This window comes from Lepus europaeus, assembly GCF_033115175.1.
Source record: "Lepus europaeus isolate LE1 chromosome 21 unlocalized genomic scaffold, mLepTim1.pri SUPER_21_unloc_9, whole genome shotgun sequence".
Classification (NCBI taxonomy): Eukaryota; Metazoa; Chordata; class Mammalia; order Lagomorpha; family Leporidae; genus Lepus; species Lepus europaeus.
In genome coordinates, this window is record NW_026909014.1 from 57,451 (window position 1) to 76,340 (window position 18,890).

General features: G+C 50.9%; 1 protein-coding gene across 5 annotated transcripts in view; it reads right to left on the bottom strand.

Annotated features, from left to right (window-relative positions):
• The window catches only part of LOC133754355 (general transcription factor 3C polypeptide 1-like), a 91,943-nt gene that overhangs the window by 35,549 nt on the left and 37,504 nt on the right, over positions 1 to 18,890 (bottom strand). The window contains exon 7 of one of the 5 annotated variants that reach the window (XM_062184843.1): positions 1,951 to 5,673. The exons of the other annotated variants lie outside the window; for them this stretch is intronic. Coding sequence (XP_062040827.1) covers positions 5,633 to 5,673 — 41 coding nt within the window. The 3' untranslated portion in view covers positions 1,951 to 5,632. Of the gene's footprint in view, positions 1 to 1,950; positions 5,674 to 18,890 lie in introns of those variants that run through there. 5 annotated transcript variants of the gene reach the window in all.

Here is an 18,890-nt window from a genome sequence, read left to right on the forward strand (position 1 = left end):
CAGGCAGCCATCGCTCCCCCAGCCTGAGTCAGTCACACCCTCCTCTGCCCTCCCACCACCCCTTAAACATACCCTATTAATACCTCGTGAGAGCATGCACCGTGTGCTGCTCTAATTGTGCAAAGCTGTGAAGGCAAAGGCGCTCACCGGAGGCAGGCAGGCAGAGGCCCCAGTGCCCAGGCTCAGGCCCTGTGTGGGCCGAGGCCAGGGACCCAGCGCCTCCGAGCCTCAGCCTTCTCAGCTGTGAGCTGGTGACAGCGCTGCTTGGAACTTTAACAAGCACAAGACACCGTGTCTCTTGCACCCAGGCATTCTGCTAGGGCTCTGAGCAACCAGAAATGCACCTGTCATCATGGAGCTTAGAAACTCAACAGTGGTAACCGACCTGAAACTAGATTGGATGCAGGGAAAACATTACTTCATGCAGCTGTGCTAACATTTACAAAGGAGGAGTATTTGCATGGGTGAAGGGAACAGTCTACCCTGTCCGTGTCTCTTCCTAGGAAGAGACACAAAGTGGGTTCTGGCCAGGCAAGCGAAGAGGAGAGCTGGGGGGAGGGGATTCCAGGAAGCAGGAATGGCACGTGCAAGGGCCCTGAGGCATTAAGGTAATTTCCTCCTCCATGAACCCAAAGAAGAAAAAAAATGTGTCAGGGCAGAGCAGCTGAGTGTGTCTTTGGGTCTCCATGGCCCAGAACAGAGCTTGGCATGTGGTAAATGTGACCAGATATTTGCCAGCTGAGTGAGGGACCCTGCTCGTGGCTCCACCCCTGTGCACTGGCCCTGTGTCCGGGGCTGTGCTGGACCAGGAGGAAGATGTGAGGCTGGACTTGTTCTGGATCGTGCTCTCTCAGCCTTTCCACTCCCAAAGCTGGACACACACGCGCGTGGACCCCAAACACCAGGTTAAGGCATCAGAGTTTGTGGCAAAGACCAGCCGCAGTCACCCAAAACCTGGGCCCCTTCTTCAATGGGGCTGAAGACATCCGGGCCTCCTGGGCAGTAACATGGCCCTGCACGGCTCTTGCAAATGGACAGTCCGAGTCAGGGCTGGAGACCCCGGGCAGATCTCCTTCACCCTCCTTCCCAGCTGCCCCCAGGAACTGGGGCCCTGGAAAGACTGGTGGGGTGTGGCTGTGCCACCTAGGAGAGAAACAGCCCTCTGCTCTGCCTCCCTACTGCAGGGTTGCTTTGTCTGCAGCACAGCCTTGCGTGCCTCACATGGTGTCTAGGAAAGGGACAGGGACCTTGGAGTTTGAAGCACTAAATGGCTGCGTCATGAGGCAGAATGGGGTGCGGCCTTGGCTTCTGGTGGCGCCAGGGATGGGTGGTGACTCAGAAAGGGGAGCTTGGGGCCGGCATTCTGGCATAGCGGGTGAAGCCACCTCCTGCAATGCCGGCATCCCATGTGGGTGCCGGTTTGAGTCCCGGCTGCTCCACTTCCGGTCCAGTTCCCTCCTATGGGCTAGGAAAGCAGTAGAAAATGGCCTAAGTGCTTGAGCCCCTGCACTCACATGGCAGGAGTTCTTGGCTCCTGGTTTTGGGCCTAGCTTGGCTATTGTAGCCATCTGGGGGAGTGAACCAGGAGATGGAAGCGCTCTCTCTCTCTCTCTCTCTCTGTGTTTGTGTGTGTGTGTGTGTGACTCTGTCTTTCAAATAAATCAATCTTTTTTTTTAAACTTATTTGACAGGTAGAGTTAGTGAGAGAGAGAGACAGAGAGGAAGGTCTTCCTTCTGTTGGTTCACTCCCCAAATGGCTGCTATGGCCAGTGCTGCAGCAATCTGAAGCCAGGAGCCAGGTGCTTCCTCCTGGCCTCTCATGTGGGTGCAGAGCCCAATCATCTGGGCCATCCTCCACTGCCCTCCCAGGCCACAGCAGAGAGCCGGACTGGAAGAGGAGCAACCAGGACTAGAACCGGCGCACATTGTAAGACCCCTTAAGCAGGCGTCCCACAAACCCACAAACCGGACCCCAGAAACACAGACTCCACTCCAATCGATGCAAAAGGCAAGAGGAAAGTTTATTACATTTGCAAATGGGCTGTCTCAGCAGCACCTACTGGTAAGGTGCAGAGAGAGAGAGAGCAGCCGCGAACAATAGCTTACAGAGTATTTAAAGCTTAAAACCACAGTATTAGCATACTTAATTGTGTTACAATTTTATTGGGCAAGCTACAGGATACTAGCATTTTATTGGGTAAGTTAATGGTTGCTAGGTAAGGGGCTTGGGAGGGGGGGTCACGGGCAGTTTCTTTTTCTCAGCTGAAGCAAGCAAGGACGAGGATGGCAGTACAGAACCTTATTGTAACTTTTTTCCGGACTCCTGCAAGTGTTATCGCGTGAGACCGTTACACAGACACAGAGCAGTTTCACAAGGCAGTTTCCCAAGGTTATTCTGCAGGCAGGTGGAGACACAGTTATCTTAAGAAATGGCTACTGTCAGCAGCCAAACTTTTTAACCCTTGCTAGAATTATTTTGCTAAAATTATTTTAATATTTACTTTTAGCAGGGGTCTTATATTCCCTCCTCTTCTTTTTGTACTAATTTTAATCTTAAAATTTTACAGGGCTTTTTTTAGTTTAGCCATAGAGTCTCTGATGATCCCTGAATGGATCAGTGTAGAAGTAGCACTTTTTTTTTAAGGCAGCACATAAACCCCCCTTTTTTTTAAAAAAAAAAACAACAAGTCCATTCTCCTTCTGTTTTGCAATACTACTTTAAAGACTGTTTTAGCTTACCAATGGTCTTCTCTAGGTCCAGTATATCGTCTTCTACTGCTCTATGGAGGGCCTGATATTTTTGGCGTTGATTATTATTATTTTTTTGCAAGGGCGGCGGTGCTGTTTCCACACCTGCCGCAACCCCCTTTTTATTTAATTGAGAATGGCCTCTGTCTTAGGTTGCCCTCAGTCATTCCTGTCCTTACCCATCATCGGTAACTCTGGCAGCTTGGCCTAGAGCCCTGTCTTAGGTTGGTACAGGATGCTGAGTGTCTTACCCGTCTTTGAGTACCATTCCAGTCTGACATTAGGTGAGAGATGAAACTTACAGCCAAATATTAATTATTTTTGATTACAAAGGAGGTTTGGTAGCAAACTTGAACCAATTTTTTTTGGCCATATTGGACAATCCAGTAGCAGTAAGATTGTTTTGGTCACTAAACATGCAAGCCTTCGCAGTCCACGGTTATTTTCAAAGGCCAGTCCAGGAACACTTACTACCGATACAGCCACGGCAAGGGCAGTGTCCTCTCCTATTAGGATGACGTTGCCATTACAGTCTTCAGGTGAAGCACGCCGCCGACATGTTCTATCCACCGCTGTAAATACAGATGTCAGCATCGGGGCCACATGGGAGCAATTGCGGAAGTTATCAGAGGCTAATGATGTAAAGGCCTATTGGCTGCATAGAAAAACCCATTTCTTAGGAGCCCGCGTCCCATTTTAGTACCGGATCAGGTCCATTCCATTGATTGGTGATAGGATTCCTCCATTTTACCATTGTTCTTTTAACATTTTGTAACTTTTTTACACCCTCTGTAACTTACTCGAACCTTTTGTAACTTACTCAAACCTTTTGTAATTTACAGTCATTTTTTTTTTTTTTACTGGCACCGATTGTAAACCTTAATAACTTGTGGAGGCTGTGCACTCCATAACTTGTCATCCCAATTTTTACTCAATCCTGAGCAGAGAGCCCATTCCTTTGCCAAAGAGGCCAACTGAGGGTCTTTCCAGCCAGGAACATTACAGGCTACATATGTAACTTCAGTTTTTTTTTTAAAGAAAGGCATTGCTTTGTATACTTGCAGATCCTGCCAACTTTGTCAATTTGTGACAGCAAATTATTTTTTTTGTTGTCTGCTGTGCATAGACTTAGTTACTTTTAGTTTAATCTGCAAGAAATACGCTGCAAGCCTTGTAGTGCACACTAAAATTATTTAGAGGAAAGATGGTAAAGGAGCATAGATTAACAGAATGTTGCAATAAACACGGCTCCATTGCTTTAATGATACTATAGCAAGACGGTCCTCTGATCCCTGTAGGGAGGGCCCGAGGCTGGCCCCACTTCCAGTTTTCCGAACTCTGTTTTTTTAATGAATTACCTTCTTTATTAGTTTTGGAGTAACATTTATTGGCCCAATGCCTTCCCCTTTAACACCGGGGGAAAATACCAGGAGGAGCCTTATTTTGATTTTTAGAAAGTCTGTTAAAGGTACCAAGAGAACTTAGAGTATCTGGTCAAAATAGAATTCCTTAACATCCTGAAATGATAGCCATTTATTAGTTAGGGTGATTTTTACACTTTTAAACCAGATCTGATCATAATACTTAACAATGCTTTTCATTAACCTGAACTTAACAGAGACAGTAGAGTAACATGAATTCTATGTCTCTTGTTTGTCGAATAAACCAGAAATAAAAACCTTGAACATAAGGGTTTACATAATTTAGAACTATTTAACAGAGTCAAAAAGAGCTTACAGGACCTAACTCTAGAAATGGCAGAGCAACCGATTAAGCAGACACTGTTAAAATAGACATTACAGTTTTTGCAAAAACAGATTTCAAGACTTAGACCATTTCCAGATATTTACTAACATTAGTGCACATTTTTTTTTTTAAAACCTCATTGTTGTAACAGAAGATCAGACTTTAACTTTAGGTCAATGTAATTTTGGCATTAGCACTTAAAGAAAACTCTGTAAACAATTTTAAAGTTGTAAACCTTTTAAAACTTTTTATGACTTGCTCACACCTTCTGAAACGTTATATCTGTAGTTACTTTTACATAGTCTTGAATTGTCATGTATGGACAATTTATGAGAATACATGCTAACAAACTTAAACAGTCTCTCTTATCGAATTTAAGATGTGAAAAGTACAATACATTTCCCCACATTTTGCTTAGCATTGATGCCTAGATGGCTTAAGACACTGAGTTATTAATGAATACCACACCATTATCTGAATTAAAAGTCAAAATTACATTTCCATGCTTTTAAGTAACATAAGAATAACTCCTCCTGGACAGCAAACATGGACACAACTTTGAAAAGATCTTCATCGTTAAGAGAAACATGTTTAAAGCATATCAAAGACATGTAAAACCGAGCAAGTGAGCTACCAAGCAAACCAAAGGGCTTTGGCATTAACTTAATTCTCTGAACCAATGTTAACAACATAAAGGCTTGTATACACAGAATTTACTCTTATTTTTATAAGACCACTCTAGCTGGAAAGCAAAAACATGAATACAGCATAGGTCTGACACCATTTACAACATTTTAATACATTTCACATAATCTGAATTGACTCAAGCAGCTGTTACTTTAACAAATTTTAGATTCTCATCCTTTGAGAGTTCCAGGGATCCAACTGGAAGCCCAAAGTTGGAAGACTTGGTTTAGAATTTAAGCTGTCAGAGTCAAGCGGTTTAGCCAACAATTAGTACACTTCTGATCAGTTGGGTAATCACTCAAACACTGAAAACAGATAAACAACATAAACAACTTTGCGTTACAGTTTTCCCAATCAAGACTCATAATGGCAATAGAAAAACGCGAAACCTTCAAGGCATGTGAAGGAACACTCTCATCAGATAAGTCAGGGACAGCAGCACAGAAAAGAACTAGACATCAGCATATGAACCATTGCTTAGGCTTCCATTAACTGCAAAGAGAAAAACCCATCAGGTTGGAAAGGGTTAATGGATTAAGGTTCTTGCTCTGGCTCCCTCTCAAAGCCCCAAGGACAAGGGTGGCTCATTGCTAAGATTTTAGGCAAGCATCCGTCTCGGATCTTGGCCAGAGAGCCGAGACACGAAGCATGCCCACCTGTTTATCAGAAACATTCCTTTATCCTCCTCCCCGGGAACTGGCCAGGCTCCCAAGGAGCAGGAGAAGGTCATCCGGCAGCAAAGTTACTTGTCTACCAGAGCTGAACCTAGATACAAGCCCCTTTATTTTAAAAATTTGTCCTTACATTTGGCCCTAGGGTTACATTGAGAGGTAGACATAATTAACACATTATAAGAATACAATATAAATTTTTTTTTGTAAAGCAAACCAAGCATAATCTGTTCAAGCACTCCTATTAATAATAGGGTAGAGTTAACACATAATACAAAAATAGAATGGGTAGTCCGGACACCTTGCCACCACAATTTCTCATTTCACATAGTAATATTAACTTTATAACAGATAACATTTACTTTAAATGAAATATTTAAATGCAGGGTGGGGGGTGTCCAGTGTGATCTATATTTTTTTTTACCCCGAGTGTTTCTTATCCACAACACCCTCTTCAGTAAACCAAGGACTAATTTTTTAACAGCGCTGATAAATAGCTCTATGGTTTGTTTCTTTAACCCTATCCTCTACATCTGCAATAAAGTTTTTCCAGCCTTTGTCACAGCTTGTTTTGTTTCTTTAAATGCACATTTAACTCTTTTTTGAGTACATTTTAATGTTGCTCATCCACGACTCCTTCTGCGAACCAAGGACTGACTACTCCTATGGCATCAATGAACTGTTCTATGGCTCACCTTTTTTTAATCCTATTTCCTGCATCTGTAATAGAGTCTTTATAGCCTTGACCTGTGAGATAATAGAAGAGTCAAAAGTTCCATCCCATGGCCACCCGACATTGAAGGCTGGCCAGTCGGAGGTACAGAAGACCGTCCAATTTTTCTTCCACACCTCCACAGACAAGTTTTGAGCCCACTCTCGGACCTCCTTCCAATGACCTAAAGTGAGGCTCAAAGGTGTAGTTAGACCTTGTCCCATGTTAATGACAAAAGGCAAGTAAACTATAACACAGAAAACAATCACAAGACACACAAACACACTGCGCGCGACGATGGAACGAGACAAAACTGAAACCAAAACTCCAGATGGGAGCGGCTGCCTAGCCAGCCCCTTCCCGGGGAAGGAGGAAGACGAAGTCCTTCCCTTCTTCCCAGCCAGGTGGGAGAGCGGCCTAGCCAGCCTCTCCCAGAACACCGCTGGAGCATCCTCCAGGGCTTGAGCCAGGGGTCCTGGACACGTCTGTCCCTGCCTACTACTGGCTCTACTCTTTCGGCGCCTAGCGCCCGGACGCCTAGCGCCCGTACAGACAAACAATAGAACACACAGAAATACACAGATCAGGAAAGACTTACCTCCGATTGGGAGATGGAGGGTGGATCTGGAGTCCAATTTCCCGGCCAATGCACCAAGAAATGTAAGACCCCTTAAGCAGGCGTCCCACAAACCCACAAACCGGACCCCAGAAACACAGACTCCACTCCAATCGATGCAAAAGGCAAGAGGAAAGTTTATTACATTTGCAAATGGGCTGTCTCAGCAGCACCTACTGGTAAGGTGCAGAGAGAGAGAGAGCAGCCGCGAACAATAGCTTACAGAGTATTTAAAGCTTAAAACCACAGTATTAGCATACTTAATTGTGTTACAATTTTATTGGGCAAGCTACAGGATACTAGCATTTTATTGGGTAAGTTAATGGTTGCTAGGTAAGGGGCTTGGGAGGGGGGGTCACGGGCAGTTTCTTTTTCTCAGCTGAAGCAAGCAAGGACGAGGATGGCAGTACAGAACCTTATTGTAACTTTTTTCCGGACTCCTGCAAGTGTTATCGCGTGAGACCGTTACACAGACACAGAGCAGTTTCACAAGGCAGTTTCCCAAGGTTATTCTGCAGGCAGGTGGAGACACAGTTATCTTAAGAAATGGCTACTGTCAGCAGCCAAACTTTTTAACCCTTGCTAGAATTATTTTGCTAAAATTATTTTAATATTTACTTTTAGCAGGGGTCTTATAACATATGGGATGCCAGCGCCTCAGGCGGAGGATTAGCAAAGTGAGCCATGGCGCCGGCCCCCAATCAATCTTTTTTTAAAAAGGGGTGCTCGCCCCAAGAAAGGTGGTCAGCCAAGTCACAACCACTCCGATCGGTGACAATTCTGGTCTGGTCTGTCCTGTCACAAAGGAGAGACTGAGGCAGCTGGATGGCAGCCACAGAGCCTCCTCAGCCTGGGGCCTCTGAGCAGGATGTGGCCGTTCTGATCATTCTAGAACACGTCTTCTGGGAAGAGCTGGGTCATGAATGGATCAGGCTTGGGGCACCACAGAACCCCTGTCTCAACCACCCGGCTCGGATGCTATGGCCATGAAGCCTCCCAGGAAGGAAGCAGTGGGCGTGGCTGTGTTCCAATAAAACTTTATTTACAGACACAGGCAGGGGGGCCCCACGATGCGAGCAGGCCGAGCAGTCCGAGCTGCATACTTGCCAAAGGCTGTGTTGGGGGCGGGGCGTTGTGGCACAGCAGCTTAAGCCATTGCTCGGGACACGGGCATCCGGTGCTGGAGGGAATCCCAGCTGCTCCGCTTCTGATCCAGCTCCCTGCGGATGTGTCCTGGGAGGCAGCCAATGACAGCTCAAGTGCCTGGGTCCCTGTCACCCACTTGGGAGCCTCAGATGGCGCTCTGGGCTCCTGGCTTTGGCCTGACCCAGCCCTGGCTGTTGTGGGCATTTGGGGAGAGAACCAGCAGATGGAAGATTCTCTCTCTCTGTCTCTCTCTCTTACCCCCCCACCCGTTTCTCTGCCTTTAAATGGTTGAGATGCTAAGTTTCAGGTTATGTGCTTTTCATTGCAATTAAAAAGTAAAATTGAAGAAACAAAACAAAGCAGGATTTGCCTCCTGGGCTCCAGTTTGCCAGGCTTTGTTCCAGAACATCCAAGCCAAGAGCCCCCGCGAGGCACTGGCCGCCCAGCCACGAGGCAGGCTCTGCCGATGCAGCCGATGCCGCCTGTGAGCGGTGACTGGGAGAGGGGGGCTGAAACCATGGGGAGACTGCACAGCCACGGTCCGCCCGCACGTGAGTATTTCTAAACAGTCTGGAACAAGCACAGCTGAAATGATCTTTAGCTGGGGCCGACACTGTGGCGCAGCGGGTTAAGCCACCACTTGGCGACACCGGCATCCCATATCGGAGGGCTGGTTCCAGTCCTGGATGCTCTGCTTCTAATCCAGCTCCCTGCCAACATGCCTGGGAGGCAGCAGAGGATGGCTCCAGTGTTTGGGCCCCTGCACCCACATGGGAGACCTGGAGGGAGCTCCTGGTTCCTGGTTTCAGCCTGACCCAGCCCCAGATGTTGCAGCCATTTGGGGAGTGAACCAGTGGATAGAAAATCGAGCTCTCCCCCCCCCACTTTCTCTCTCTCTCTCTGTTTTTCTGTCTCTACTATCATCTATATCTCTGCATCAATCATCTATCCATCTATCTGTATCTCTCCTTTATATGTCTCTGCCACTCTTGTCTTTCAAGTAGATACATTTTTTATAAAGAAACCCGTACCAAGATTTAAGGAACTGAAGACAAAAGTTGGGGTCTATAGCAGCCTCAGTAGGTGCTGGTGGTGTTGGATTTGTGGCTTCAAGGACCTCTGAGCTGTCACTGGGCCCTCAGGGGATGCAGCAAGTGCAGATGGAGAAGCCACAATGCCATTCCTGCCTCTACCAAAGCCACCAACTCATGGCCCAGGCTGCCCCGGCGATCGTGTCTGGGATGTGGTTGAAAATGGGCCTGATCAGAGGCAAAGGCCCTCCAAGGAGAAAGCAGGCACCCCAGGGCTCAAGGCTGAGACGTCTGATTGACAGCACGGCAGGGAGCAAACGCTCCCCACCCAGGGTCAGCCCTGCTCACGTTTTGATGAGGATCGCTGTTGAGTCTGAGGGTGCTCGGGTGCACGCGTCCCCAGGTCTGGAGCCATCCACCCCCCTCAACTCCATTTTGCTCACAGCCTGGTTCTCGTTGGGATGAGCTTGTGGATTGCGACAACTCACAGGAGAAACGACCCCTCAGCCCCGAGGCAGCCCTGCCTGGGCAGGAACCGCTGACATTCATTCTGCCCCTACGGCATGCTGGCCTGGGCTACGTGATGCATACAAGCCCCGTCCTCAGAAGTGCCTGATGGGACCGTCCCCACGTTCAGAGAAGGGGAAATGGAAACTCGGGGCAAAGCCGTCTGCCTGAGGTCAGAGGCTGAGTCCTTACAAGTCCTCTCCCTGCCCGCCGGGGCCCAGGCTGCCTCTCCTGGGTTTGCCTCTGCCTTTGGAGATGACGACTCAAGGTGCCCAGACACAGAGAGCCCGGGACAGAAACGGGACGCTGGCCTTCTGGCAAAGCTCCTGCTGACTTCCTGGCAAACTGAGTGAGGGGCAGCTTTGATGATGGAGAACATCCAACTGGCCCCTCCCCTCCCATTAGAAACTCCAAGGGCAGCAGAACCCAAAGACGAAGGCCAGCGGCGAGGCCTCATTCCAGGGTCCCATGTCACTCGAAGCTGATCTTCTTTTTAGATTTATTGATTTGTAAGGCATAGTTACAGAAAGTGGGGGGGGGGGGCTTCCATCTGCTGGTTCCTTCCCCAGATGACCGCCACAGCTGGAGCTGCGCTGATCTGAAGCCAGGAGTCAGGAGCTTCCTCCAGGCCTTCCATGTAGATGCAGGGGCCCAAGGACTTGGGCCATCTTTTCCTGCTTTCCCAGGCCATAGAGGAGAGCTGGATGGGAAGTGGAGCAGCCAGGACTAGAACTGGTGCCCATATGGGATGCCGGCACTGCAGGTGGTGGCTTTACCCACTATGCTACAGCATCAGCACCTAGGCTGATCATTTTTAAAAGCATGGACCTTGTGGCCCCTGCAATACCAGCATTCCACATGGGGGCACTGATTCAAGTCTCCATTGCTCCACTTCTGACGGAGCTTATCAGAAGTGCTTATATCAAAATGTGAGCACAGCCAACCCCGGACGGCATCGCTGGCTCCTGGCTTCAGCCTGGCCCAGTCCTGGTTGTTGCAGACATTTGGGGAATGAACCAGCAGACAGAAGATATTTCTCTCTCTCTTTCTCTCTCTCCCCCTCCTTCCCCTCTATGTCACTCTGCCTTTTCAAATGAATAAATCTATAAAAACATAATTCAGGCAGACATAGGTGGGAAAACTGTAAGGAACGGCAGGAAATGACTGACCCAGAATGGAGGAGCAACACCAGCCCTGGGGAGAGAACGGAGGGGCACACAGAGCATCTAAGACTCACTCACATTCTAACCCTTAGCTCAAGTAATGAGTACACAGGTCTTTATTATTCTTTAGACTATAGAGATGCATTCTGAACATTCTTTTGTATCAATGATTTTCTTTTTGAGGCTGAAAGCAGATGTTTAAGGATTGATCCTTAAATGCCCACCACCTGGGTCTTTAATAATCTGAAATTTCTCCTGGAGGCACAAGATGGCTGCTGCAGCTCCTGACATCACATTGTCACCCAACCATTTCCAAATACAGGTGTAGGGAACACCCAGTATTGTAAGGAAGACTTCACTCATCCGTCCTTGTCCTGCCTTCAGGGGAAACATTCCCCCCCCCCCCCCAAAAAAAAAAAAAATTCCTGCTTACATCCACCTGGCCAAAACCAGGCCACTCAACCACAAGGGAAGCTGGGAAAGCATCTTTTCCATCCATTTGTTGGACAGGAAAGAGGACTGAGAGGGAGAGGGCATGGCCATTGGGCAGGAAGCCTGTCACAATCCACCTCCTCTTCTGGGCAGGTCAAGGGCACTGCCCCACTGTTGATGTCCTCCAGTCCATCAACAACCCTGGCTCCGTGACCCTGGAGCCTGCCCCAAATGCGCCATTGACCCTGAGTGATGCCCTGAGTTGCCTTTGACCTCTATCCCCCAGCTCATGACCGAGCACAAAAACGACAAGCCTCACCACACCAACTGGTGGACAAAGTCGGAAACCCCCCAGCCCCTGGCACAACGTGGCCTGGCTCAACTCTGCTGTGTGCTGGGCTGCCGTGCTAGAAGCATATACACTGGATGCAAATCGACCAGACAACTCCAAAGTCAAGTTCATTGCAGTGGTGAGCCAGGCTGTCACACACAGCAAGAAGGGGGTGGAAATTATGACGACACTGCCCAGTGGTCCTTGACCCAAGACGGGTGCTCCCCTGTTTGCCACAGTCCCTACCACTCCCTATTGTGCCCCCCATGACACACTCAGGGGCCAACTGCTGTGCCCACGTAGCTCCTCGCACCCCGGGCCACTTCCCAAATGTGGGTCAGTGTCTGGCATTGTGAGCTGACTTGCGTTTTGGTGCCTTGAACTCAAGCACTGAAGGCGGCCGAGTTTCCTGTGCCGAGGTGACAGTACCAAGTCTACTCTCACATCAAGGCCTCTGTCAGCTGCGCTCAGGCATTGATGTCCTGAGTGATTGAAGTCAAAGACTCCCCAGGCCCGTTCCCAAAGACACGACCGCGGGGATCCCACTATCCCGCTGCCACCCTGCGGCATGGCAGACAGGAGAAGCAGCTCGGCGGGGGGCTCAAACACAGCCCCGGAGGCTCCTCCTAAACACTGCTACTCACAGCCACAGTGGGGTGTCTTTCGGGGAAGCCTGACAGAGCTACAAGGACGAAATGCAGAACGAGAACACGGGGAAGCGTGCGCCGGGGTCGGGGAGGCACCCGACTGTGTTCCTGACATGGCTGAGGTCACAGGTGTCCGTGACCCACACCAGGAGGCGTTCACCTGCACCTCCCCAGGGACTCTAGGACGCGGGTCTCAGGGTCTCTGTCTTAGAGATGCCACAGCCAGCACCTGTTGATCACAGCCTTGTGCGTCCCTGTGTGGCCAACAAGGAGGGTGCACGGCAATGGCGTGCGGCTTCCAAGGCTCCGTCATGGAAGGCAACACAGCGCCTGGCCTGGGCCTCCGGGTTGCTTGCTGTCTGGGAAGCTGGCTGTCATATTGTCAGGGGCCTCAGGAGGCCCTGCGGTTCATGTAGGGAAAAACCTGCTAGGCAGCCCCGGCTTGGCAGCCACGTGAGAGCCACCTTGGAGGGACCCTCCAGCCCCTGGACAAGGACTACAGACTTGGCAGCCTCATGAGAGACCCCTCCCCAAAGCCACCTGAAAACGGCTTCACTGGTTATTGGTGTTTTAAGCCACTATGTTTGGGGGGAGCTGGATGAGTGACAGAGGTGGTAAGGCCTGGGAAGCGAGGAAGCAGACATATGGCCTGTGGTTCAAATCCCTGCACCCTACATCAGAGGACCTGGGTTCGACTCCCGACTCCAGCTCTTGGCTCCAGCACACCCTGGGAGGCAGCAGTGATGGCTCCAGCAACTGGGTTCCTGCCACCCACATGGGAGACCTGGGCTTGTCCCTGGCTCCCAGCTTCAGCCCAGCCCCAGCTACTGTGGGCATTTCAGGAGTGAATCAGTGGATGAGTGTCTCTCTCTCTCTCTCTCTCTCTTATACCTCAAATACATTTTCCAAAAAGAAAAAAAAAAATCAAAACCCAGGAAGAGAGACAAGAATTAAGCAACGTGTCGGATGGTAGAGGGCAGGATTTGAACTCAAGCCCGGCGCTCCAGAACAGCTAGCCACTTGACCACACTGCCAGTCCCGCTGCTCCCAGAAGACTCCCTGCTGCTTGCCCGCGTCCCTCTCCTCTCAGCGAGTGCCTGCTCTGTGCTGCTTAAGCCCCCATCACACACTTCACCCTCCCAACAACTCTGGCCAGCAAGGTCTTATTTTCCCCAATTTATTCCTTCTATTAAAATGTAATCATCCAAATCACGCATCAATGCATTTCTCCCTGAGAAAAATTCAAACAGTGGCTAAGTCCCCCTAAATCTCCTTAGGATACTTCCAGCCCCGCTTGCAGGGCCATCTCCGCGATGGCCGTCATTGCCTCAGTGGGTGCCCTCCCAGACTTTCCATCCTAATAACCCTTGACGTTCCTGTTTATGTCCCCAAATACGCTACCTCGCAGGGCGTCTGCAGGGCAAAGTCCCACAAAGTGACACGGGCAAGGCGCTCTGTCCCAACAGAACCACTGATGAGGCGCTTGGTCCCAACAGAACCACCAATGAAACCGGGCAAGGTGCTGAAACCCAACAGAACCACCGATGGCACCGGGCGGGGTGCTCAAACCCAACAGCACCACCAATGACACTGGGCGAGGCGCTGGGTCCTAACAGAACCACCGATGACACCAGGCAGGGTGCTCAAACCTAACAGAACCACCGATGACACCGGGCAAGGCACTGGTTCCCAGCAGAACCATTGTGTCTATGTAGACACGACCTGCAGGGGACATGATGACACGCGTGCAGGCTCTGGTGGCGGCACCATAATGTGAATCAAAGAACTGACCACCAGAGATGCCAGGATGGCAAGCGTCCCCCATGGTTAAGGTAGCAGGGGCAGGGGTCACGGCCATGTGTCCAGGCTGGTGGCAGTCTCCTAGCTTTGCCTTTAGAGGTGGTTTCCTGAGGTTCAATCTGTCATTAGTCATTGAGCAAAGCCACATGCACATGTTAGGGCTCCCAAGTCTGAAAGATTTTTATCAGGGGGCAGGCATTCGGGGCAGTGACTGAGATGTCACTTGGACACCGGCATCCAGGATCTGAGTGCCTACGATCAAGGTCTGGATCCGCTTCTGGTCCAGCTTCCTGCTAACGGACCAGGTGGTGGCTCAAGTACTTGCGAGCCTGTCACTCACGTGGGAAACCCAGATGGAGTTTAGGGCTCCTGGCTTTGGCCTGGAGCAGCACTGGCTGTTGCAGGCATCTGAGGAACAAACCAGTGGATGGAAGATCTACATCGCTCTGCCTTTAAAATAAAATGAAAGAGGCTGGTGCTGCGGCGTAGCAGGTAAAGCTGCCACCTGGGATGCTGGCATCCCATATGGGCGCTGGTTCGAGTCCTGGCTGCTCTACTTCCAATCCAGCTCTCTGCTATGGCTTGGGAAAGTGGTAGAAGATGACCCGAGTGCTTGGGCCCCTGCATCCACGTGGCAGACCCGGAAGAAGCTCCTGGCTCCTGGCTTCAGTTTGGCTCAGCCCTGGCCATTTGGAGAGTGAACCAGCAGCTGGAAGACCTCTCTCTCTCTCTCTCTCTCTTTCTCTCTCCCTCCCTCCCTCTCTCTCTCTTTCCTGTAATTCTGCCTCTCAAACAAATAAAATATTTTAACAAAATAAAATAAATGAATAAAAATTGCTATGGTTTTTGTTTAAGAAGACACACAATCCTGTTCCCTGGGTTTATTTCAGATCAAATGTATTGTTCTACGCTTTCAGAATCTGGCACCCCAATTGGGACTAGAACCTGGGGTGCCAGCACCGCAGGCAGAGGATTAGCCTAGTGAGCTGTGGTGCCAGCAACCCCTGTCTCTTTCTTAACGCTGCTGTTTCTCAGGTGACAATAAGTCCACTTCGGCTGTCTACAGGGTCGCTCCCTTCCTGTTAGTAGCTGCAGCCTGCTCTTTGGAGAGAGGATTCCACCACTGACTGTGACGGGCACTGGGTCTGTCCACATTTCCCTCTATTTGGGGCGAGGCTGCCGTGAACGCCTTGTGCACCTGCACAGGCCTCCAGGTCGGCATCAGTCAGCAGCAGTCACAGAGGCATAGGGATGGCTGGGTGTGGTTCTAATCCACATGACCAAAATTTCCCACTGCAGCTACTCCAGGTGCTCTCCCAGCAGCCCCGGGTGGAGAGCCCCGCGTCCCCACACCCTTATCCACCTGTGCTATCCTCAAAGCACTCCTTCTGTTTTGCCATCTCAAGGAGAACAAAAAGTGCCCCATTTGTGCCCATTTCACAGGTGAAGAAGTGGAGGTTCAGAGAGCTTCAAGAATTTGCCCGAGATCACAAAGCAAGAAAGACGCAGGAAAGGGACTTGGATTCAGATCTTTGCCCCCAAAGCCAACTGCTTGCCAAGGTAGGAGGGTGTTGTTCCTCGAAGAACAAGCGTTCCTGAGCTCAACCTTCGAGGCTCACTGCTGCGGGGGCAGATGGCGACTTCACAGACCCGGGGCGCACAAGCAGAGGAAGTGTGTGGCACCCAGCTCCCGGGCCGGCAGAGATCCTGGGCGCTGAGCAGACCACCACCACCCGGGAAAGCCTCAGGGAGGAAATGAGCCGAAATGGAATGGACAAGGTGTTGCTGCCGACTCGGAAGGTAAATTAGATCAGCGTGCCTCTGGCACGAGGCACTCAGAACCGCGCACTGCCGGGCTCTTGGCTGCTCCCAGGCAACAGCCGCTGGGAGGGGAAAATAAAACAATCTATGAGGCTGCACAACACAATAATGAATGATAACAGGCCCCGGAACGGCAGGGGAGGATTATTGGGAAATCAGCTAAGAGCTTATGCTGATGGCAGGAGCCGGGAGAGTGGCTGAGTGTGGCCTTAAACTTGCAGGCGGAGATGTCTTGGTGGGGGTTGGGGGGTGGCTCCCGCACTTGCTGGCTGGGGACCTCCAGTTCCTGAAGCTCATGGAGACCCAGCTTCCTCGGCCGTACAACAGGAATGAAAACAGGACAAACGGGATTAAATGAGACACGGGCAGATGACACACCAGCCGGGGCCACCAAGCACAGCTGTTCCGGTTGTACATAAAACAAGGGCACTTAGAGCTGAGACTGAGAAGGGCTGCAAACCAACCCATTTTCCATGCCCAGAGCTGGGGGCTGGGGTGAGCACTGGGCGCCACAGCTGGGTCGCCACTTGGGATGCTCATGTCCCATGCCCAGAGGGCCTGGTTCAAACCCTGGCCCCTCCACTTCCCACCCAGCTTCCTGCTGATGCACCCTCTGGGAGGCAGCAGGTGATGGCCCAAGTACCCGGATGGGGCTCCTGCCTCCTGGCTTCAGCCTGGCCCAGCCCTGGGTGTTGAAGGCAACTAGGGACTGAGCCAGCAGATGGGAGACATCTCTCTCTTCCAAATTAGAAATAAACAAAGTGGGGATTTCCCAAATTTACTAAAGCCCCTTATACAGCACAGCAGCCCCCCAAAGTGCCCGACACGTGGCAGGTGCTCCCTAAACAGGAGTGTTGTGATCCCACATTGGGGTTTGGGCTCTTCTGACCCCTGGAGCGACCGGAGCTCTCCAGTGTCCTGACAGCAACCCTCACCGGGAATGAACTGCACAGGAGCCACAGACGAAAGGCTGGGGTGGAGGGGAGCGGTCCCAAGAAGAGCAAATGAACCAAGATCATGCCCTGTGGACCACATCAACAGGCCTGGGGGTGCCAGAAGGGAAGCGAGGGAGCCCACTGTTGCTGGGGTCATGACCTTGCCTGGGAAAAGCAGCAGATGCAGGAGGATGGGAGCCCCACCTCCAGCACCTTCATTTGGGCTGGTCTCTGTCGAAGGTGCCCACCCCCCTCCCAAGCCCTCCTCCAGGAAGCCCTCCTTGGTTCCCAGAACCCTCACCATGACTACAAGGGCTGGCAGTGTCTTAGACACTTCTGCAACCTCCCCAGCAACGAGATGCAGTTTACTTTCAATACAAAGTGGATAAATGAATGAGAGAGAGAGAGAGAGAGAGAGAGAGAGAGAGAGAGAGAGAGAGGCGTGTGCCTCTTGGGCCATGTGAAAGAGCAGGGAACGCCTCCCCCAACTGACCCTTCATATACTAGGACAGGGAGGGTCTGAGACAGGAGAGGGCTACAGCTGGGTGTGACAATCCTGTTCCCTGTGGCCCAGGGACTGCGACAGGGGGAAAGGGTGACCCGCAGCCCAGGCAGAGAAGCACTAGGCAGGCACTGGGTGAGCTCTGGCAGCTGAGTCTTTGGATGAAACGAAGAACCTGCAGGGTCCCTTCACCTCGCTGGACCGTCGGCACGGTCAGGGTCATTTGCAAAGAGATGAATTGGAAGAGCAAAGGCTCTGGGTCCAAGGCTGGCCATGTTCAGCCATGCCGAGCTCCTGGGTGGGCCTGGGCGTGGGGCCACTGCAGCCTGGGGCCTCCTGCACCTTTGTCACCTGCCTGGGGCTCTGTCTTCCCATGGGCTGGGAGCCCTGGAAAGGAAAGGACAAGGGTGTGGGCAAAGCCACAGGGGCTCAGGGAACAGTGGTGACTAGATGAAGGCAGGGAGAGGAATCGGGAGAGGACCTCCCCAAATGCCACAAGCCCTCCAACTCCAGCCTGAGATAGGGCTGCAGGGAGCAGCATAGCCCGAGCCGGCGGCAGCAGCAAAGATTCCACGAGCTTTCCCACCCAGTGGCCGCTGGTCATGAGTGGAATGTGCCCGGGGCCGGTGAGGAACTCTTAATTTCACATTTTATTTGGGGCTTAATTTAAGCTTGATTTGATGTTCGTTAACTTACATTTCCAACTAATAGACGCAAGTGGCTAGAGGCTGCCATTGGATGGAACAGATAGAGACAATCTATCTAATAGAATCTTCTGTGCAGCTGGCATCGTGGCAAAATGGGTTAAGCTACCACCTCCAACACTAGCATCACGTACGGGCACCGGTTCAAGTTCCAGCTGCTCCACTCAGATCCAGCTCCCAGCTAATGCACCTGAGAAAGCAATGAGGGATGGCCCAGATGCTCAGGCCCCTGCACCCAGGTGGGAGACCTGGAAGAAGCTCTGGCTCCTGGCTTCCGCCTGGCCCAGCTCTGGCCATTGGGGCTATTTGGGGAGTGAACCAGCAGATGGAAGAGATCTCTCTCTCTCTGACTCCGCCTTTCAAAGAAAAAAAAATCTTTTGTGACATTTTGGGACTCTTTAACTAGTTGAACTTGACTCCCAGCTCGACTTTGTACTTTCATTCTTGTTGCTTAAAATACTCAGGAGTCTCCCTTAGGAGCCGAAGAGTCTGCTAATGCCAGCAGCAGCATCACCTCTACTGATTCAGCCCTACTGTGTGCTGCCAATCGCTGATCACTGTTCACACGTCATTATGTCAGTCTTTGCACATAAACCCACAGGGAGCTGGGCAGCCAGAGGCCCGGGCGTGAACCCTGCCTTCACCTGTTACAGGCTGTGGGCCTTGAGGCAACGTACGGTGCACTCACTGC